Source organism: Triticum urartu, chromosome 2 (assembly GCF_003073215.2).
Source record: "Triticum urartu cultivar G1812 chromosome 2, Tu2.1, whole genome shotgun sequence".
NCBI lineage: Eukaryota > Viridiplantae > Streptophyta > Magnoliopsida > Poales > Poaceae > Triticum > Triticum urartu.
Window position 1 is genome coordinate 251,074,111 of NC_053023.1, and position 23,599 is coordinate 251,097,709.

At 45.8% G+C, this 23,599-nt stretch overlaps 1 protein-coding gene across 1 annotated transcript; it reads left to right on the forward strand.

The window, feature by feature from the left end:
- The first annotated feature begins 1,732 nt into the window (after positions 1–1,732).
- LOC125536956 (calmodulin-binding transcription activator CBT) lies at positions 1,733–17,236 on the forward strand. Its single transcript, XM_048700250.1, has 13 exons — positions 1,733–1,940; positions 2,579–2,704; positions 4,263–4,378; positions 4,484–4,572; positions 10,578–10,623; positions 11,816–11,993; positions 12,193–12,267; positions 12,345–12,421; positions 13,276–13,563; positions 14,049–14,740; positions 15,144–15,699; positions 16,154–16,465; positions 16,906–17,236. Exons 1-13 carry the CDS (start codon positions 1,868–1,870, stop codon positions 16,951–16,953), a joined length of 2,676 nt encoding a protein of 891 aa, XP_048556207.1. The 5' UTR covers positions 1,733–1,867; the 3' UTR covers positions 16,954–17,236.
- The last annotated feature ends 6,363 nt before the right edge of the window (positions 17,237–23,599 follow it).

The following is a 23,599-nucleotide window of genomic DNA, read 5'->3' on the forward strand; positions in this document are numbered from 1 at the left end:
TTGACCTTGAAGAGCCAGTCCCAGACCAGCTTCGCAGTCTCCAGTGTACTCACACAGCCGTACTATCCTTTAGTCAGATGACCACAGATGATGTTCTTGGCAGTCGAATCTAGTTGAATAAACCTCTTAACATCAACAACGGTAACACCTTCACCGCCCTTGGGAACGCCATTCTTGACGACATACCAGATGTCGACATCAATGGCTTCGAGATGCATGTGCCTATAATTACAATATAAGTTTGATGGGTCAAGTTCTTATAATTCCAACATATCATCTTGCCTAGGCGAAAAGGTGATCTGCTAGTTGTTTATAGGCCTCGAGGCAAATTGATGGAATATCAAAATTTTCGCTCATTGTCCATCAACATTCAAGGCAGTAGCACCTCTTCCTTTTTGCATTACGTTTGTTCTTTCGTCTGTCATCTCCTTCCCCACAGGGCCTCTTACGTTTTTCAATTTTGCCAAATTTTCCGACTGATTTTCCTTACAATCCGAGTCAATTGCCCCATGCATTATTGTCTTACCGTATAAAATCATGTTTTCTTTGTTAACCAATAAACACTAATTTAATTAGCAACCGAAGTCCATTTTGCTACATGATCGGATTAACAAATAAAATGGCCAGTAAATGATGGTGATTGTGTACACGATACTTATGCGCACAGATAATTGCACAATATTGTAGTATACATTGATAAAAAAAATAAGACAATTTAGGTCGTGTTCGGATCTCCTCCCGCTTCTCAGAACTCCACAACTTCAGCTTCTCATCGTAGTTTCTAACTCCAGGCAGCGATTGAAATTTTGTTCGGCTCCGTTTGCATCTCCCAGCGCTGCAGCCCAGCTGGGAGGGCTATGGCCTGATCGGGGTGGTTGGGCTGGCTGGAGGCAGCCCAAATCGGGCCAGCATTAGCAAAGACCACCACGAGCAGTAGTGAGGTGAGCATCGACGTCACTGGCGTCGGGGCTGGAGCTTGTTCTGCGGGTGCAGAAGGTGCGTCCATCCTTGTCTTGAGGGCGGCGTCCTTCAGGAGTTCAGACTGCGACGCCGGGATTCGCCGGGGATGGGCTTGAAGAGGTTCGATCTGCCATGGCGAGGGACTGGCGGCGTGTGTGGTAGTGGTGGTACGCGGCTATGGCGGCTAGGGTTAGCGCAAGGAAAGAACAGAGAGAGAGAGAGCTTGTACCTGTTCGAGAGAAGAGGAGGGGTTCGAGGCAGTTTTCTTTCTTTTTTCCTAAGGGAAAGGAAGGGGGCGCGTTGAACCGGTACATTTGGCGATGGTAGCCGGCCGTAAGTCAAGTGAACTGGTTCCAGTCGACCGTAAATCGGGCGAACTTCAGATTTTCGTTTTCGTGGAGCTGGACCGAGCTCGCTTCTCATTTTCGCACTACGCACATGCTTAGCTTCTAGATTTTAGCTTCTCAGAGCCCAAGCATTCGTGACAATTTCACTTATGGAGTTGATGAAGTTAGAAGCTGGAGGAGATGCCCTTATTTAGCATTCATATCACTGAACCCGAGTCTCACCTTTGCTGTCCGGTGTGAGAGGCTCACAAGTGGATCAAGTTGTGTGCACGGGAAATTCAGGATCCATCTTTCCAACCGCCCACCAACCCACTATTCCTTTCCCGACAGGTGGGCCCGGATGCTTTAGATGCGGGTCCTCATCATCTGATTTTTCTCCGAGAAATGAGCGATTTATGTATTTACCTGCACTTAATTGATATATATTCTCACCATTTTCCTTTTTCTAAGGTCTTCTCCTGCTCGTCGTCGTCGTCGTCTTCTCCTCTCGCCTGCCTGCGCGGCCCGACCAATAGACCGACCGGGAGAGTGGAAGCAGCAGCCGGCGCGGCTAACGGGCTATGGCGGGAGCGGCCGGGAGGGAGAGGGACCCGCTCCTCCGCTCCGAGATCCACGGCTTCATCACCTACGCAGGTCCGACCTCTCCAGTCCGACCGCCGCCGCTCCTCCTCCTTTTTTATTCCCCTACCTCTCTTTTTGCTTTTGTTTGGTGCGGCAGATTCTGTAGCTTCCGTGGGCTCGCGTGGTTCGTGTTCGCTTGTTCGAGCCGTGATTCGTTTGGGTTTTGGAGTTGCTGTCACCTGATGCCTCGCTCTCGGGCTTTGATTCTCACTGCTCATGCATTTTGCCAGTCTCGGGTTGCAACACACTTGTTCTTTTCCGGAACCAATTCGCCTGTTGGTGGTCTGACTGTTCGATTGGAATGTTTTTCCCCCAACTACTGATGTTTTTTTTATTCGCAAAAGAAAAAAAACTACTGGTGTTTTTGTTCTTGGGATTTGGTCGAATGCTCTGTTTGTGTGGTGACTTGTGAGTGAGGTCTCATTTGATTCTTTCTCTCTCTCTTTTTTAAACTTAATTTTGCATCGTTTAAGTTTTGGGGCTTTGAGGTTAGCTTAGATTTTGGTGTCTCATGTTGTTCCGATGCTCTAGAATTGTGGAATTTACGTTTAGTTCATTTCTATCTTTTGTTGTTGAAAGGAAAAAAGCATGTTGTTGTATCTTGGGCTGATTTCTCGACCGTGTTTCTTCTTCTGATGGTTGGTGGATAGACTTGAATTTCGAGAAGCTGAAAGCAGAGGCCGCGTCGCGCTGGTTCCGGCCGAATGAGATCTACGCGGTCCTGGCCAACCACGAGAGGTTCAAGGTCCATGCACAGCCCATCGACAAGCCCGTGAGTATGTGTTTCGCATCAACCCTAAACCCTCATCTTGGCATCCATTTCCATTCCATACCACTGTGCTTGCTTAGCTTCCGTGATTGACTGCACAACTTGGTGTGAACAAAAGGGAACATTAACAGATATGCGTGTTGACGTATGACGACTGGGTTATGCGTGAAAAATAACAATAGTTCAAGCCCTGTTGGTTCATTGTTTGGGGACATAATGTGTCGGCTGGAACGTTGGGGGTGTTGAATCTCCCATCCTTGGTCTTCTATTCTTCTCTCTCTAGGGAACACAAAAAGTTTACGTCTTGATGCATTGATTGAAAATGAAAGTTACCATAAGATTTGGCTTTGTACATGCCCAATGAAGAGTAAACAGACACTACTACATCAATATAACAACATTCAAAGCCTGGAAGCGCCCTCCATGGCCGAGGAAGTCGAAGTACAGAAGTAGCCCACCAGTCCATAAAGTTGTTGCCGGGGTTGGGAGGAGGTGCTGTAGATCGAATCCAAGACAGGACTGTGTGCCAGGTTTGATAGCAAAATCCGCAGTCCATGAGGAGGTGCTGCATACGCTCCACGTCTTAACAGAATGCTTTTGTGAACTGGAGTATAAGTATACTTAGCATGATTGCTATAAAGCACTCTTCTCAGTGTTTTTTCTGAAATGTTTGTGCACAGGAGCCTTGTTATTGTTCTCAACTTCTCATTAGGATACTTTCTCTAGGTCATAAGAGAATATTCAATTGTGAACGAAATAAACATGATCTACCACCCAAATCTCCCATGTACACAAGAGTCAGATTATAAAGTAATATAACATCTTGGGCGACTATGCTACCATAAGTAAAACCAATATGTTTTCATGTTCTCATTGCAAATTTGCACTTAACTTTTGCTTGTTGTGATTGCAGTTTTTGTGTGTGCTTTTCCCATTTCTAGCAGATGCACCTCTTGGGAATTGAATTTGCTCACCTGTCTTCATCCTGGTTTATTGGTCCCCATTATATTTTGTGCCAAATTTTGACCATAGATTTAAGTAACAAAATTCATGCATGTCATCAAAAATTATATCATTGAGAACTATGTTCAAATACAGATCCAATGATATAATTTTTGTTGACATGCGTTGACATTTTGTTAGTTAAATCTTTGGTCAAAATTTGATACAAATTACAAAGGGGACCAATAAACCAGGACGAAGGTATTAAGTGCCTACATGTCACTATGTACATTTTGTCCACTAAGATATTACTATTACATGATACTCCCTCCGCCCGGAAATACTTGTCAGAGAAATGGATGTATCTAGACGGAGGGAGTACTTTATAAGAGTATTAGTTATACAAGGGGTATATTTACGTTTTACCACATTTAACTTTTTGGTTGTTAACTTCTTGCATTTATCTACTATTGTTCTGATGCGCACATTGCAAGGATGCCTACATCTTGAGATTCTATTGAAAATGTTGATTCGTTTCATAGCTTTATTATAATCACCATCATGTTGGCACTAGAAAATGGCTTCTGGATTTCAACCATCAGTTTAACTTTCTTTTAAACCAGGTGGTACTATTGTTCTATATGATCGCAAAGTTGTCCGGAACTTCCGGAAGGATGGCCATAATTGGAAGAAAAAGAAGGATGGCAAAACTGTCCAAGAAGCCCATGAAAAATTAAAGGTGAGACTATCCACCACCAGCACAATGACAAAAAACTCAAATTTTATTGCTGTTGTTACATTCAAGCATCCCCACCTTTATTGTTGATTTCTGTCATTTTCATAGATTGGTAATGAAGAGAGGGTTCATGTCTATTATGCTCGAGGTGAGGATAATCCAAATTTCTTTAGAAGGTGCTACTGGCTGCTTGACAAGTAAGAATTCCTTTTCTTTTAGAAAAATGGAAGCTTCACTACACCATTTTTTTCTCTATGCAATATTTATTTACATTGTTTTCTCGCACGATTCATTTTTTCTATCGTGTGATGCTGTGTGCACATAGACAATGCACTTTTACCGGACTATCGAACCGTTTGCTTTTCTAAGGCTAATAGTGTTAGACCTTTGAACCTGAGCATTGATAGTTGTGGATGACACTAGGAGAGTTGCGACAATTTTCGTTGGTTTATTTTTCACACAATGCCATACCAACCTGAGGGGTTGGGGATACATACTTATAGGCTGCTAGCCAGCCAAGCATATGCTGAGATGCTGCTAAGATGCCAGTCTAAGATGCTAGTCTAAGATGCCAGTCCTTGATGGTCAGGAACTCTATCCTAACTGCCACAAGGACCATGTGCTGCAGCCCCACAACGACCCTAGTACATAGACTTATCCATCATTCTCCCCCTAAGTCTTGTACGTCGTCTTGTGGGAAAGTTGAATCATCCCAATCCCGGAGCAAAGTTCGAGGAACTTGACCCTCCCAAGAGGCTTGGTGAGCAGGTCTGCGAGCTGGTCCGTGGTGTTGACGTAGCTCGCCTCGATGCTCCCTTCTTCCACACAGCTGCGGATGAAGTGATACCTCAGTCGAATGTGCTTGCTCCGTTCGTGGAACACGGGGTTCTTTGCCAGGGCCAGGGCAGACTTGCTGTCCACCAGGAGCTGCACCATTCTGGTGTCTTGAACGAGAAGATCACCAAGCAGTCGAGCGAGCCAGAGCGCCTGAGTGCAGGCGGTGGAGGCTGCTATGTACTCAGCCTCACAGCTGGACAGGGCCACCATCCGCTGCTTGACTGATTGCTAGCTCACGAGACACTTGCCGAGGAAGAAGAGGATCCCGCTCGTGCTCTTGCTGGTGTCGATGTCGCCGGCGTGGTCGCTGTCGCTGTACCCGACGAAGTGTGCCGCCCCCGGACACCTAGGGTAGTGGAGGCCGTGGTCGAGGGTCCCTGCTACGTAGCGGATGATCCTCTTCACTGCCTGCTGGTGTTCCGACGTCGGTCGCTCCATGAACCGACTGACATAGCCGACGGAGAATGCCAAGTCCGGTCGTGTGTGGGTGAGGTAGCGAAAGCTCCCCACAAGACGTCGGTACTGCGTAGCATCCACTTCCTCCGTCGTGCTGTCGCGGCTCAGTTTCAGCCTCTCCTCCATCGGAGTGAGAGCTAGGTGGCAGTCGGTTAGCCCAGCTAGCTCAACGATGCGCTTGGCGTAGGTGGACTGTCGAAGCGCGATCCCGGAGTGGTCCTGGTGCACCTCAATCCCTAGATAGAAGGAGAGGAGCCCCAGATCACTCATCTGGAAGGTGGCCTTCATGTCTTCCTTGAATGCCGCCACCTCTGCATATTTGGTGCCGGTGATCACCAAGTCGTCAACGTAGACGCCCACCAGCAGGGCATTTCCTCCACTGCCCCGTCGGTCGACGGGAGCCTCATGCGGGCTTTGCTCGAAGCCCATCTTCTTTAGCGTGGAGTCCAGCTTGGCGTTCCACGCCCTAGGTGCTTGCCGTAGGCCATAGGCCATAGAGAGCCTTGCGCAGGCGGAGTACCTTGCCCTCCTGGCCGGGAATCGCAAATCCCGGTGGCTGATGCACGTAGACTTCCTCCTTCAAGTCGCCGTTGAGGAACGCCGACTTGACATCCATGTGATGGACACGCCAGCCCTCCTGGGCAGCCAGCGCAAGGAGAAGTCGCACGGACTCCATCCGTGCCACGGGAGCGAAGGCGTCGTCGAAGTCGACTCCTTCCTGCTGCAAGAAGCCTCGGGCCACCAGGCGAGCCTTGTGCTTGATGATGGCGCCAGCTCCATCCTCTTCAGCTTGAACACCCACTTAAGGGTGATTGCGTGGTGACCACGAGGGAGGTCAGCGAGCTCCTAGGTGCGGTTTTGCTCGACCGCATCCATCTCCAACTGCATCGCGGCGCGCCATGCCGCATCTCTCTCGGCCTCTGCAAAGGACCGTGGTTCGCCGTCCTCACACGCGAGTTGTAGCTGCGCCTCCAGGTCACGTGGCATCAGTCCCGGCACCGGCTGGTCGCCGAGTAGATCATCCATCGTGCGATACCGCAGCTGTTCGCCTCCATACCACACGTCGACACGCTCCTCGTCGTGAGTGAGCGGGGAAGCGAACTTCATCGGGTTGTGCTCCGCGTGAGCTTGTGCTGATGAAGACGAACCCGGAGTGGTGACTGCCGGGGCTGGATTATGCGGCGTCGCCAGTTGTGGTGCCGTCGGCGTAGCAGGCACCGGAGTCGATGCAGTTTTGGGGGTCGGGGTAGACGTGCCCGGCGAAGAGGAGCTGCTTGCTCCCCCGGCTTCCTTGAAGTGGGCGTACTCGACAATGAAGTCGTTATACGTCAGCGTCGAGCCGTCGTCCACCGCCTTGTCCCATTGCCACCCTTGCCCTTCGTTGAACACGACGTCTCGTGCCGTGCGCACACGCTGTGTCTTTGGGTCGAGGATGCGGTAGGCCTTTGAGCCCTCCGCGTAGCCGATGAAGACTCCCGGAGTGCTCCTGTCGTCGAGCTTGCCGATGTGGCCGAGCTCCTTAGCGAACGTAAGACAACCAAAGACCCGCAAATGGGAGACCGCCGGCTTCCGCCCATGCCAGGCCTCGTATGGTGTCGTGCCATCGAGTGCCTTAGTAGGCGAGCGGTTGAGGATGTAGACGGCCGTCAGCACCGCCTCTCCCCAGAAAACAGCCGGCATCCCTCTCTGCTTGAGGAGAGCCCGAGCCATCCCCACAACCGTCTGGTTGCGCCGCTCGACGACTCCGTTTTGCTGCGGGCTGTACGACGTGGAGTAGTGGCGCTGGATGCCCTCATCGGTGCAGTACGACGCGAATTCAGCCGCCGTGAATTCGCTGCTGTTGTCAGTGCGCAACACGCGCAATTTGCGGCCGCTCTCCGCCTCCACACCAACCTGCGCACGCCTGATGGCGTCCGCCGCTTCTCCCTTGCTGCCGAGAATCAACGCCCACATGTAGCGAGAGAGATCGTCGATGAGCAGCAGGAAGTAGCGTCGACCTCCTGGTGTGGCTGGCGTCACCGGGCCGCACAAGTCTCCGTGCACGAGCTCCAGCTTCTCCTTGGCCCAAAAACTCGCCTGTTTGGGAAAGGGGAGTCGTCTCTGCTTCGTCAGTACGCAGATGTCGCAGAACTGCTCCACATGGTCGAGGCATGGCAGGCCTCGTACCATCTCCTTGGCACTTATACGCTTCAGGGCCTCAAAATGAAGGTGCCCAAAGCGCTCATGCCATTGCCACGCCTCATCGTCCCGACGGACAGCGAGACAGACCGGTTGTGCCACCTGCACATCAAGGACGTAAAGTCGATTTTCACCCCACCTTGGCGAGAAGGCGACCCTGGCGATCCCAGATGCGTAGGACCCCATGCTCAATCAGCACGCGTGAGCCGTTCTCATCCAGCTGTCCCAAGCTGATGATGGAGTTCCTTAGCGCGGGGATGTAGTAGACACCGGTGAGCAGCCGGTGCTCTCCCGTCTTGGTGGTGAAGATGACGGAGCCGACGCCCTTAATTTCCACAGCGGAGGCATCCCCAAACTTGACGGAGCCTCGCGCATCGGAGTCGAGCTCGGCGAAGAATTCCCCTCGACCGGTCATGTGGTGGGTGGCACCGGTGTCGAGGCACCACCCCGTAGTCTTGTCCTTCTCGGAGCCATCGCCGAGAAGAGCGTGTGCTTTTGGCTCGTCGAGGTGGATGAGAGCTTTTGCGACTGGTGTCGCTGAAGATAGCTCAATGCTTGCATGCGCCATGAACAGAGCCGTCTCCTCCTCCTTTGCCTGTGCGACATGAGCCTGGCCTTGTCGTGGTTGCCGACACTCATTGACCCAATGGTCAAACCGGCCACAGTTGTGAGAACTGTTGTCTTGTGCCGGCTTGGGCTTGCCAGCGGCGCCGTCGTTGGCGCCTCCGCGGGCGTCACCTTCGGCACGTCCTTGTGCCCTGCCCGGGGGGCCTCTTCGCGTCTTACGCTGCTTGCCACGCTTGCGGCCGCCCGTCGTGGAAGAAGGCTCCCCCTTCTTCCTGTCACCAAGGCTGGCTTCCCACGGCTCCCGAGTTAGGAGCAGCTTCCCGCCGGTGGTGATGGGCCTCGAGGAAGGCTGTGGCTCGTCGGTGTCGACGACCTTGAGGCGACCTATCGCCTCCTCGATTGTCATCGTGGAGAGGTCCAGCAAAGACTCGATTGGCCGAGCCATCTGCTTGTACTTCTCGGGGATGCACCGGAAAAGCTTCTCGACAGCTCTCTCCTCGGTGTAGGTGGCATCACCAAACTTCACCAACTTCTGCAGCAGAGTGTTGAGACGGAGAGCGAAGTCATCAACGTCCTCACCTGGCTTGAAACCCAGGCTCTCCCACCCCTTACGAAGTGCCTGCAGAGTGGACTTGCGAGCTTGGTCGCTACCGATGCGTGCCGCGGCGATGGCGTCCCAAGCTTCCTTGGCAGTCCGCTTGCTGGAAAGCGAGAACTGCATCTCGGGCGGGACTGCGGCGATGAGGGCGTCCAGCGCCCGTCGGTCCTCTTGGTGGTCGACGTTGCTGTCCGGGACTGCCTCCCACATGCGCCGCACCTGGAGCCTGATCTTCATGATCCCGGTCCACTCGACGTAGTTGGTTTTCGTGAGGGTAGGCCACCCAGCACTGGGACCAACATCCCTGACCACAGTCCGGACCTTGTAGAGGCCGCGGTCCTGGTCGTTGCAGCCGCCGTCGCGGTGCGCACCTCCACCTGGAGCGCGGGCGTGCTTGGCTGCCCACTGCGCCGTCCGCTCTTGCGCCACTTTGGCGCGGTCTGCGTCAGCGCCGTCGTCCGCAGGTGCGGAGCTGTTGGAGCTGCCGGAGCCGCCGCGGAGTACCTTGGCATCCGTCGTAGCCTCACGTGCTGCGTCTGCTGCTGCTGCTTCTACCTCTGCCCTGGCTGCTTCTACCTCCGCCCTGGCTGCTGCCAGCTCCGCTGCAGCCAGCCTCGACACCCTTGCTGCCGCAGCAGCTGTTGCTACAGCTGCTCGCTCACACTCCTCTGCCACGGCGCGCTCGGCCTCCTGCCGGCGCCGTATGCTCGAGGTAGCTGTGTGCTGAGAGCGACCTGCAGACATGGCTCGCTGCAGGGGGGCTGTTGCGTGAGGAGGAGGCTGTTGAAGACGAACTGCTGCTCGACAGTCTGGAGGGAGGAAGGTAACCAGAGGCAGACGGAGCAGCTGCTGCTACCGACTTAGGCTGCTCACAGGAAATGCTCAGGGTACAGGATAACGAGGCTCTGATACCACTTGTTAGACCTTTGAACCTGAGCATTGATAGTTGTGGATGACACTAGGAGAGTTGGGACAATTTTCGTTGGTTTATTTCTCACACAATGCCATACCAACCTGAGGGGTTGGGGATACATACATATAGGCCGCTAGCCAGCCAAGCATATGCTGAGATGCTGCTAAGATGCCAGTCTAAGATGCTAGTCTAAGATGCCAGTCCTTGATGGTCAGGAACTCTATCCTAACTGCCACAAGGACCATGTGCTGCAGCCCCACAACGACCCTAGTACACAGACTTATCCATCAAATAGAAGCTCTAAGACATTTGCCATCAATGTTGTCAATTTCCTGCAGCTAAAATTAAGAAAGTAATTACTTTTTAGGTTAAAAAATAACGTACTCAGATCATGTTGCACGCTAAACCTATTATGTTATTTGCTGTCTATGATCTGTCTGGAATTCTGTTCAATGTTAATATCCTCTAATCTGAGAAACAGCTTTGTCATTACCACATTAACTAGGGCGTGCTCTCTAACAATGAAAGTTCTGTTATTGCCTACTGCATGAATTGTCGCATACAATTTACAATTTCTACTACATGTATCAGATGCAAACTCGGATATAATTACTTTTCTTTGTTGACATAGTTTTTGGTTATTTCTTATTCAGAGAGGCTGAACGGATTGTTCTTGTGCATTATCGTCAAACATCTGAGGTTATTCCCCCCCACACCTGTTTTCTGTTCTTAAATCTTAAGTATAATTTGAAGGCGTGCATGCGGTTCATCATGTTTGTTCTTCTGTTCATACTATTGTAGAGTGGCCTTTTGCCAGTCTGCCTCTTTGTTGGACATTCTGTCCAATTAATTCTGAGATCGGCACACCTTATCTTGCCAAGAGGTCATGATATATCTAGCAAATTTTAAATACCCCCTCAAATTTGTTGATCATTGACCAGGGCCACATTTTATATTCACAATGCTAGAGTTAATTTTTATGTGCAAGGAGAAAAATCGATCTAAAACTGAACCAGGCTTGATACCTTGTTAGGAGGGAGCAACTTGTAGGCCAATATATGTACGTAACAGCTGTCGTATTCCTAATACAATACAGAAATACCGAACAACTCTAATACAAACTTGACGTGGCCCAGTGGATTTCTTGATTCTCTGTTGCTTTAATGTATAGAGCTGATAGCTCTATTGCCGAACGAAGTGTAAGCTGTAAACGCAGCTTGCCTAAACTTATATGTTTTTTTAAGTTGTCATGGGAGTCAAATGTATATAAAAACTAGAGGATACCCCGTGTGTTGCTGCGGGAATCGATTTTAATGTATTTCGAGTGATTTGATTGTATGGAACATGAATAGTTGAATTAATAATATATGAACTAAAACTAAAAATAGTTATTATATATTGTATTTGATTATTGTGTATTTGAAAATATTTATTGAATATAAGTGACATAATATAATGGAAAACTTTTCCCATGCATGTTGAGTGGACCTTTGATTAGGTGGCATGTGTGGTGAGATGAATGTGTGCATGAGATCAATTAATAATGGAAAACCTTTTCTCATGCATATTGTGGTGGGCCTATGATGAGATGGCATGTGTGCATGTTAGATAATAGAGGTAGTGGGGATCAACTACTTAGGTATATAGGATTCTAACTATTTAGTTCTGACGTCTGTTCAGAATTATGAGAAAATGACTCCAAGTGCCATACAGGAACCCAGAGCATAGCTGAAAATGCATACCAGGGATCTTGTAAAATTAAAAACATCTTCCTAAATTAAAAGCATCTTCCTTTCACAAAGTATTAACATGTCCGTAGAGCAAGCAGAGTAGACAAAGTTACTATGTGGTCGGTTCCACTTAATCTCCTAATTTGCTTCGTCTTGATCAGGAAAATGCCATAGCACATCCGAGCACAGAAGCCGAAGCCGAAGCGCCTACAATGAATGTGATTCAATATTATACTTCTCCGATTTCAGCAAATTCAGCCTCAGTTCATACCGAGATATCGTTCTCCCCTCCGGCACCAGAGGAAATTAACTCACATGGTGGCAGTGCAATTTCTAGTGGTGAGCCATACTTCAGTCGTAATGATTTGTTGAATGCATATGCACAAACTGTGAGCTTCTCTTAGAATATGCTATACGAGCTAAATATGTAGGTTTATGCCCTGTCGATTGGACTCTCCGACAGCATGATATCATAATCTTTGCAGACTTTACTGATGTACTTCTTTTACTACTGTATATTGGATCGGTCATTGTGCAGATACTGGTGGCTCTAGTCTGGAAGAGTTCTGGGTTCATCTATTGGAGTCATCTATGACAAAGGATACTGCTTGTGGTGGGACTTCTGGACAGAGCTACAATATTTCATTGTACTTCTACTGAAAGTGTAAATTTTCTCATTATATATTACAGGCGCATCCGTGGCATTTAGTCAGCAGATTAAATGCGGAACAAAGGATTCTGGAAATGACACGGACTCTACAAATAATGTAAGCGAGTTGCTATGACCTATATAAGTTATTAAATTGCAATACTAGTATACAGCATGACGAAAATTGGTGCGGTAATACTACATTGCTAAATGAAATGTCGTTTTGGTCCTTAGTTGATTGGTATTTAGTTTCATCTTCCATGTCAAAGACCCAAAGTAGTCGGACCCCGCGCAAGCGGGAGCTACGTGCACCGGTCTGCCCTTCTTTCCATGTAAAATTTAGAATACCATACCTGGTAATGCTTAGTCTGGAAGTTAAAAAGTGCACTAATTTCTCTCAACCTCCTTTGTAATACTGATGGTATTCTATATATATGTTAATTTTTTGTGAATCTGTAAGGTTTAACTCCTGTGGACCAATAGGTCTTCTGTCCCGCCACAGTATATTTTTTTGTTTGTATTTACCTCTAAATTGTCCACTATCTTATTTGGGGCTTCAGAAATTTTTTGTAAGATAATTTTTGGGGAACGACAACATTGCAACTGTGCTAGGCTGGAGCCCGCGTAGTGGCTTCCAATTCTGAGTGATATCACTCTGCACACCATCACCGGGTGGCTGCATGGCGATCATGCGGTGCGGATCTGGTCGTGCCGTCTGCCCTGTTACAATTTAGGATTTTGTCATTGCAGGATCCCTGGTATTTTCTGAAGTAAGATATTTTTTGTTATTTTTGTAACCTTTGGCTTCTATGGAGATCGTGCTATGTGAGTGAATATTATTCATTAATTCCATACCCATTCACGGCATGGAAAGTCAGCTACTTCATCATAATAAGGCAGTCTGTTAGTTTCACCACTTAATTTGATACCCGAAGCTTATCTAATTATCCTACTAATTATGCCCTCAATCAGGTACATGCGAACCACGCTGGAGCTCTGGAACATCAAGTAGACCAATCTCAATACCCTTTAACATCAGATCTCGATTCTCAGTCACATCAATTTGCAACTTCTTTGCGGAAAACTCCAGTGGATGGTGACATTCCTAATGATGTGCCTGCTAGAGAGAACAGTCTTGGACTGTGGAAGTACTTGGATGATGACAGTCCTTGTCTAGGGGATAATATAGTGAGCAATGGAAAAATCTTCAACATCACTGATTTCTCCCCAGAATGGGCTTGTTCCACAGAGCATACCAAGGTTTATCCCTTTCATGTTCTACTGAACTATTATTCTTTCTTGTTTTACTGTATTTGTGCATGCTCATTCCATTTCCAACTGTTCAGTTTGATGGAAATGTTCCACCATATCTTCACTGATACCAGTTACGAAAAATAATTTCTCTCGGGAGGTATAGGGGTAAGGTGTGAGTGCGTTCATATGGGTGCGTGTATGTGAGCATCTGGATTTGTACTGTGTTTCTCCAAAAATAAATAAATCTATCAGGTACTTCTGGTAGGACAGTCAATTCCGTAAAATGCAATGTAGTGAATGGACGCACATTGGCACATATGTAATGTACTGTATAGAACAGTTTGCTTGCTGAATTGTAATATACATGTTTGTAAATTGTAATATTCTATCAAATTGCAAAATTATTGGCAGCTGCTGAATTGTAATATACATGTTTGTAAATTGTAATATTCTATCAAATTGCAAAATTATTGACAGCTGCTGAATTGTAGATCTTGGTGATCGGGGATTACTATGAGCAATACAAGCATCTGGCTGGTTCCAATATTTACGGTATCTTTGGTGATAACTGTGTTGCCGCAAACATGGTCCAAACTGGTGTTTACCGTTTCATGGTTGGACCACATACAGCTGGACGAGTGGATTTTTATTTGACTTTGGATGGGAAAACACCAATCTCTGAGGTTTTGAATTTTGAGTATCGTAGTGTGCCTGGAAGTTCATTGCATAGTGAGTTAAAGCCGCTGGAAGATGAGTACACAAAGTCAAAGCTTCAAATGCAGATGAGACTAGCTCGTTTGCTGTTTGTGACAAACAAGAAAAAGATAGCACCAAAGCTTCTTGTGGAAGGCAGCAAAGTTTCTAATCTCATATTGGCATCACCAGAGAAGGAATGGATGGATCTATGGAAAATTGCTGGCGATTCTGAAGGCACATCTGTTCATGCTACTGAAGACTTGCTTGAATTAGTTTTACGGAATAGATTGCAAGAATGGCTTCTCGAAAGAGTAATTGGAGGCCATAAATCAACCGGCCGTGATGATCTAGGACAAGGACCTATCCATCTGTGTTCTTTCCTAGGCTATACTTGGGCTATCCGCTTGTTTTCTGTGTCCGGATTCTCCTTGGATTTCCGTGATTCTTCTGGTTGGACTGCTTTACACTGGGCTGCATACCACGGAAGGTATCTTCCATTTTCTGTTATATATATCCTTCCTTTCGCTGATCACGGAATTTGGAAAAATGAGAGCAAGTCATTTTCAATGTGAGTAGTGGGCCTGGCAACTGTGACGTGTTTGTGTAATTTGCAAGTCAAACTTCATTGGACCTAACTGACAAAAAACTAATATTGACTGTCAGAAATGAGCCGTATATTGTTTTCAACAACCTTCTAGATTTGGAAAACTCTGAAAATAATCTCATCAACAGTCTTAGATGGTGATCTTAGACAACACCAGATTTGTTTTACTTTAGGTGACTAGTAATTTCTGATCTCGGAAAACATTATCTGTTGGAATATATTGCTTCATATATGTTCATGAATTATGACGATCTTGTTACTCATTTTTTTGCTAAACTTTTGCCAGGGAAAAAATGGTTGCTGCTCTGTTATCTGCTGGAGCAAATCCAAGCTTGGTTACGGATCCTACTGCAGTGTCCCCTGGTGGATGCACTCCTGCTGATCTGGCAGCAAGACAAGGTTATGTGGGCTTAGCTGCATATCTTGCTGAGAAAGGATTGACTGCACATTTTGAATCAATGTCACTGTCCAAGGGTACTAAGCAATCACCATCAAGGACGAAACTAACAAAAGTACACAGCGAGAAGTTTGAGAACCTTACTGAACAAGAACTTTGCTTAAAAGAATCTTTAGCGGCCTATCGAAATGCTGCTGACGCTGCCAGTAATATCCAAGCTGCACTTCGCGATAGAACTCTTAAACTCCAAACAAAAGCAATTCTTTTGGCCAATCCTGAGATGCAAGCAACTGCGATAGTTGCTGCTTTGAGGATTCAGCATGCATTCCGGAACTACAACAGAAAAAAAGAGATGAGAGCTGCTGCACGAATACAAAATCATTTCCGCACGTGGAAGGTCAGAAGGAACTTTAAGAACATGCGAAGACAAGCTATCAGAATACAAGTAAGTTGCAGGTTTCTGTTGCTTGTTTCCATTTGTTGCCTTCTCTGGGGGATTTATTGCATAAATATAGGCCATAACGATGAAAGCACCTTTTTCTTATATATATTTATTGTGCTGGAAGAACAGGGTGATGGGCTGGTGGCACTTGACAGTCATTATTAGAAAGCAAATTGGAAGTTTTTTTCTATGTTGTTATGTGCAAAGTACTACCTCCGTCTCGGTGAATAAGTCATTCGCGTAGTTCTAGGTCGACGATTTAACTATCTAAATATGTATTATATGTGACAAAAAATATATATTTAGAAACTACATCCGTGTAGAAATCCAGTGATATACTTTTCATGACATATAACACATATTTAATTCCTCAAATCGATGACCTAGAACTACGCGAATGACTTATTCACCTAGACGGAGGTAGTAGATATTTTAATGATTATAACATATCCCTCAGGCTGCATACCGAGGCCATCAAGTGAGACGTCAGTACCGCAAGGTAATATGGTCTGTTGGAGTCGTGGAGAAAGCTATTTTGCGATGGAGAAAGAAGAGAAAAGGCTTGCGCGGCATTGCAAATGGAATGCCAGTAGAAATGACAGTGGATGTAGAAGCTGCAAGCACTGCAGAAGAAGGTTTCTTCCAGGCCAGCCGGCAACAAGCGGAGGACAGGTTTAATAGATCAGTGGTACGTGTTCAGGCTCTGTTTCGTTGTCATCGGGCACAGCATGAGTACCGGAGGATGAGGATTGCTCATGAGGAGGCCAAGGTATGTATTTTACTCTCCAATACTGGTCTACGTGTATCATTGGGTAGATGACATGACAGAGCTTGTGAGATGGTTGGTGTGATATCTAAATCGTAAATGAAGCAAGTTTAAACTCCCTCCGATCCGAATTAATTGACGCAGACATTGTATAGAGGCTGCGTCAATTAATTCGGATCGGAAGGAGTAGGAAGTTGTGTCTCAGATTGTTGCCGTGATTGCTGCTTTTACATGGCATCATGCTTATTTTAGAATGTTTCTGAGTGGAGTCACCAGTCGCCTGTTTGCAGAATATAATTAGATTAGCATTTTTTTTCAAATATATTAGCAAACTTGTAAGTTACATCACATGTTTATCAGAAACATATAGCCTCTGTTACCCCTGATGCTTGGTTATGAACGCCATGAGATTTTTCTGATCTGTATACTGTATGTTGGCGCAGCTGGAGTTCAGTAAAGGGCAGCAGCAGGCGCCGGCATGCAGGAGGTGAAGTGGCTTCTAGGGGCCATGTAATTCTTGTATTATACATTAAGAAAAATCATAACTTGCTAATGCTGCCCTACATTTTAGGACCATCTTATTGATCCTTTTGGCCGAATCTGGTGTATGTATTTGCTGCTAGCATGTTACTGTGGTTTGCAATTTGCCTGGTTTTAGCTATATGGCATTGTGCTTGTAGGTGCATGTAGATGCTGGTACGGATCATGTTGTAAAGGCTAACAATAAGTGCTACCTGGGCCAAAGACCAAATAGGAATTTTACCTTACGTTTCATGGATTCTTTCATGTTTATGGTTAATTTGGTGGTCCACAGGAACAAATTCCATCTAATTTACCGATAAACAAGAAATGAATCAAACTCGATGTAAGATGAATTCAGTGCCCAGCACAAGATTATCAAGTTGAAATCGTGCTTTCTCAAAACAAAAAAAAAAGTTGAAATCTTGCAGGAAGAATTATAAGCTACTCCCTCCGACCTATCCATCGTAAGTGTTGTGGTTTTAGTTCAAAATTTTTATGGATCGGAGGATAGTTCAAATTTTTATGGATCGGAGGGGGTACTATTGTACTGAAAGCTGAAACACTAGATTCACAACAACGGTTCAATATCCAATATTAGTTTTACAAAAAAGATACCACAAAAAACATTTCTAGCACTTCCGCTAAAACCCTGAACTCGCCAAAAACTAAATATTGGGAGTTCTAACCAATCCCTAAAGTGCTCTCTTTTTTTTTAATAAAGGGTGGATCTTATTGGCTTAAAATTCAAATGGAGGATCAAGATGATATAAACACACTGATCACAAATCTGGCTCTGCATAGTTAGGATGCATATAATCAACACTAATGCACGTGTCCAAAAACAAATAGTAAAATCATACAAGACGAAGAGGAAAAAAACAAGGCATGATCAGATCTACGACCAGCAAACTATAATTATGACCATATTCACACCAATCATCTCATGTCAGCACACATATGAGGAGGCTCTTCAAGAACAACGCCTTCAGAAAGGGAGCGGCGCTCAAACGCTGCCATCATCGGATCCAACCACCCAAGGTCAGAATCTAGGTTTGCACCCTAAAGAACCAGTCTGAGCATATTCGAGCAACACCTTCAACAAGGTAACGATGTAAACATATTGCCATTGTCAGGTATAATCAACTCAGGTCAGACCTAGTCTTTCACCTGAGATCGGGTGCTCGAGTAGCACCACCATCGACATCCCTCATGTTTTGTCACCACTACTCTTTCGCAATCCCATCAGCTACATGTCATGTGCGACAGCCGTTGCTGCACAACCATCCCTCTAAATCAAGCCATCGTCCATAGTTTGCATCTCACAACCAAAGCCAACCACCGGGTCTGGAGGGAGGAACCCTCAGGAAGACCTTTCGGTGTCCATTGCAATTCACAGCGAGGCCGGCGTCGTGTGGCACAAACCTAGCAGAACCGTCGCCTCCTTATGATGTGCAACGATGGCGGTCGTCTTCGAGATTAGAAGAATCCAATGCGTTGCCCTGCCGCCACCCACCACAAGGTCTTTGCACAATGACACCCAGACAACGACGAGGGGAGCATGCATGGAGGAGAGGGCAGTAGTGATGTGGACCTGGAGGAGCGATCTGGGAGCCGACCAATTTTTTTGGGTGTCAGGTTCACAGACCCGCGCCGCCGTGAGGAACCACTGCCACCCATGCCCGTTGTGCCGCGCCCAAGCGCCAATGCCACGCACATGACGAAGCAGCCAACCGGACCCGTCAATCTTGGATCCAAACCCAACACGTCCCAGCTGTCGCCTCTATCCATGAGAAGCTCGCCGCCGTGTCGGAGAGCATCCGCACTACGAGCAAGGTACCTGCTACTGTTGTCAGCCATAACTTCGCCTACAACGTCCTCCGACAGCCGCAAAGAGGAGGAAGGGGAGATTTGTGGTGGCGGCGGCTAGGGTTTGGGCTGTCTTCTGAGTCGTCCACACGGGAGCAACTCGGGTATTCAAGAAGGGGGGGGGGTTGAACCAACCCATCCGGATAATCTTAACTCCCAATATTTCCTACACGCAATGACAAGTAGGCCCCCTCAAATCTACCACACGTTTCCTCACCGCAAAATGTCTCTTTCTCTGGTTGTGTCCCTCTTTGATCCTCTCTTCTCATATTTTGGTTGTGGTACGTCAACCTTCACGCCGCTTACAACAAACTCGACTTCACCTCAACCTTCTCTGTTCAACCCCAGCCGTCGCCTCACCGATGGACCTCTAATCATGACCCCTGTACATTGCTACCATGAAACCTTCTCTCATGACTCCCTAAGGTCGTCGCTTGCATAGGACCCCATCCACTTCCCTGAGAGCACGCACGAGAGGTCCACTGATGTAGGTCAAGCCTCTAGGGTGGCCCAATCTTCACAAACTGGAAGTGGATTTGAGGAAGAACACGAGGGAAATCACGAGGGGAAACACACAAATCAACACACATAGCAAATAAGGATATACACATAGATAGATCCATTGTACAAAGCATCCAAAGAGTGAGATGTAACAAGATAGTTCTTCCCCAAGTGGCAGGACAAGGAGGGCTTGATGCTTCTACGAAGCCTTTCTCTTGACAAAGGAGCTCTTGACATGGTGATGTCCGTAGGATGCTCCGCATCATCCCCTCTCCCTTGGGAACATCCGACCTCGAATCGAGATCCTCATCACCATGGGAAAGTGTAGGATCAAAAGTATGTCTAGAGGGGGGGGGGGTTATTAGACTACTTGACCAAATAAAAACTTATCATTTTCCCAATTTTAGTTGTAGGCAAGTTTTAGCAATTCTATGAAGTCAAGCAACACCCTACGCATTCAAGTCTAAGAGTTGAGTAGCAGAAAGTAAAGACTTTGCATATGAACGTAAAGGAGGGATCAGAGAAATCGAACGCAATGAAGATACAATGATTTTTGGCATGGTTCCGATAGGTGGTGCTATCGCACGTTCACGTTGATGGAGACTTCAACCCACGAAGGGTAACGGTTGCGCGAGTCCATAGAGGGCTCCACCCATGAAGGGTCCACGAAGAAGCAACCTTGTCTATTCCACCATGGCTTACGTCCATGAAGGATTAGCCTCACTCGAGGTAGATCTTCATGAAGTAGGCGATCTCCTTGCCCTTACAAACCCCTTGGTTCAAATCCACAAGATCTTGGATGCTCCCAAGTGACACCTAACCAATCTAGGAGACACCAGTCCCCAAAAGGTAATAGCTGGTGTTGTTGATGATAAACTCCTTGCTCTTGTGCTTCAAAAGATAGTCTCCTCAACACTCAATCACTCTCTCATAGATTTGGCTTTGATAGGAGAAGGATTGGAGTGGAAAGCAACTCGGGGAGGCTAGAAATCAAGGTTCAAATGGTTGGATTGGAATGGCTTGATCTCAACACATGACTAGGTGGTTCTCTCTCAGAAAATGAATGGTGGAAGTGTAGTTTCGTTCCGATGGCTCTCTCTAAGAGAAGGTGAGGTGGAGGGGTATTTATAGCCTTCACGCATAATCCAACTGTTACAGTCTTTTGACTCAACTCGGTGACACCGAACCAAAAACTCGGTGAGACCGACCTGTGTAAAAGATATGAACGTTGTGCTTTTCGGTGAAACTGAACTAGAAATCTCGGACGGACCGAAATGCAATGACCTAGGCAAGACTTCGTTTCGATAATTCCAATCGGTTCAACTCGATGATACCAAAATGAACAAACTGGCTTACACTTGGTCACTTCAACTCGGTGAAACCAATCGTCATCTCGTTGAGATCAAAATTCTAGGGTTTGGCTCTGGCAATGTATAGGATCAACTCAGTGAGTCCGGAATGGATGTTTTCAATGAGACCGAGTTGGATATTTAGGGTTTGGACATATATGATTTGGTAGTGGTTGAGGGTTTTTGGAGCAACATCTTCAAGCACTTGAGCAATTGAGTCATGACCAAAACCTCATCCCCTTTTAATAGTATTGGATTTCATATGGACTCAATGTGATCTTGGATCACTTAACAAAAAATGTAGAGTCTTGAAGCTTGGACAATCCATGTCCTTAGCATTTTGAGGGGTCCAAAATCTTATGTCCTTGCCATGCCAATCATTGAACTTCTCTGAAATCTATTTTCAATAAGCATTAGTTCAATGATATATATGTTGTTAAGAATTACCAAAATCACCTGGGGATTAGTTGCACTTCTAATCACCCTTTTTGGTAATTGATGACAACATATAGATCAAAGTTTCGACAAATGATATAATCAATGAAATACATCATCACTTTGAGAGGTATGTGATAAAAGTGCTCCCCCTAAATTTGTGCATTATTAAAAATTTACATTTGAATGCAATTGCACAATCGATTAGGATCATGGGTCACTCTTCCATGTCACATACATCTTGATGGGGCGCTCAAAATGATATGAATGAAATGTGACAAGCACTCATCACCAAGCACATAAGTGAATGATCATACAAAGATCATATGGATAGATATTTAAGTATGCATAGCATCAAATTACAGTATGATCAAGCACAAAGTAACATAGTCTCATACAAGCATCAGCCAAAAGTAGCACGAAACTCAAAGAAAACCAAGCGTGAAAAGCAAAGCACTCTCTCAAAGCTCTAATGATCTATACTAGTTCTCCCCTTTGGTAACAAGTACCAAAAAGTTCGAAAGAGGAAAGAGCTAAACATCGCTAGGAGCTTGCTCTCCAGTATCTCCTAGTGGTGAAGTCCTCTGACTTGCAACTCAGGTGTGCGTAGACATGGTTGGAGTAGAGATGAGTGTGTGTGCTATGCAAAGATATCGGATGATGTTTGCTGGACTAGGGGTGTAGATACAGCTGGAGGAACTGACAGAGCAACTGATGGTGCAGCGATGACCCACAAGTATAAGGGATCAATCGTAGTCCATTCGACAAGTAAGAGTGTCGAACCCAACGAGGAGCAGAAGGAAATGACAAGCGGTTTTCAGCAAGGTATTTTCTGCAAGCACTAAAATTATCGGTAATGAGTAGTTTGATAGCAAGATAACTTGTAACGGGCAATAAGTAGTAACGGTAACAAAGGTGCAACAAGATATCCCAATCCTTTTGTAGCAAGGGATAGGCCAGAATGGTCTCTTATAACAAGCAAAGCGTTCTTGAGGACACACGAGAATTTCATCTAGTCACTTTCATCATGTTTGTTTGATTCGTGTTCGCTACTTTGGTAATTTGATATGTGGGTGGACCGGTGCTTGGGTGTTGTTCTTACTTGAACAAGCCTCCCACTTATGATTAACCCCTCTTGCAAGCATCCGCAACTACGAAAGAAGAATTAAGATAAATCTAACCATAGCATGAAACATGTAGATCCAAATCAGCCCCTTACGGAATAGTGCATAAACTAGGTTTTAAGCTTCTGTCACTCTAGCAACCCATCATCTAATTACTACTCCAAAATGTCTCCCTTTAGGCCCAAAGATGGTGAAGTGTCATGTAGTCGATGTTCACGTGACACCTCTAAAGGAAGCAACAACATACATATCATCAAAAATATTGAACAGATACCAAATTCACATGATTACTTATGACAAGACTTCTCCCATGCCCTCAAGAACAAACGTAACTACTCACAAATCATATTCATATTCAAGGTGAGAGGGGTATGCAATAGCATCAAGGATTTGAACATTTAATCTTCCACCAAATAAACCAACTAGCATCAACTACAAGATGTAATTAACACTACTAGTAACCCACAGGTACCAACTGAGGTTTTGGCACAAAGATTGAATACAAGAGATGATCTACGATTTGAGATGAGATGGTGCTGGTGAAGATGTTGATGAAAGATTGGTCCTCCCACGATGAGAGGGTTGTTAGTGATGACGATGGCTTCGATTTCCCCCTCCCGGAGGGAAGTATCCCAGTCGGAATCGCTTCGTCGAAGAGCAAAAGTGCTCCTGCCCAAGTTCCGCCTCGATATGGCAGCGCTTGTAACATCCCAAAATTCTAAATTTTGGAATGTTATATTAAATAACTAGATTTGTATGATTGTTGTGTGGTTGCTTGTGTGAAATTGAGTGAAATTCGAAACTTTTTGAAAGTTAAATGAGAGGGAATAAAATGACTTTCCCAAAACTTTCACCTTGCTTTTTGATCACCAAGAATTCAAATTTATTTCATCACAAAACCCTAGAGAGAAGATTACATGACTTCTTCCATTTAAATAAATGAAAAGGGTTGTTGAAAAGATTTGAATTTCATTTGGAAATATTTCAAATTTAGAAACTTTAAGCAACTCAATGATTTTCATGAGAGAAGATAAAATGACTTCTTCAAAACATATGAAATATGAGTTGGATGTTTACAATAATCAAATTTAAAGTCCCTTTGAAATTATTTTCAATTTGGAGTTATTTGGGTTTATTCAAATTATTTTTCTCCAAAAATAAAATAAATGGAAAATAGGGTAAAATGATTCCCTACATCAGAAAATTGGAGAGAAATAATTTTGAAATCATTTTGGTATTTCTAAAATGATTTTTATTGAGTTTTATTGTAGAAGTGGCACTGTTTGAATTATATGAATTTTTGTGGATTTTATTTGACACTAGGAAAATGTTCAAGTTAT

Excerpts from the sequence above, each read along its gene's own strand:
- LOC125536956 (XM_048700250.1), top strand. The coding sequence starts at position 1,868 with ATGGCGGGAGCGGCCGGGAGGGAGAGGGACCCGCTCCTCCGCTCCGAG. Across the intron at positions 12,268-12,344 it reads GACAAAGGATACTGCTTGTG|GCGCATCCGTGGCATTTAGT; the intron begins GTGGGACTTCTG and ends TATATATTACAG. Across the intron at positions 12,422-13,275 it reads ACACGGACTCTACAAATAAT|GTACATGCGAACCACGCTGG; the intron begins GTAAGCGAGTTG and ends GCCCTCAATCAG.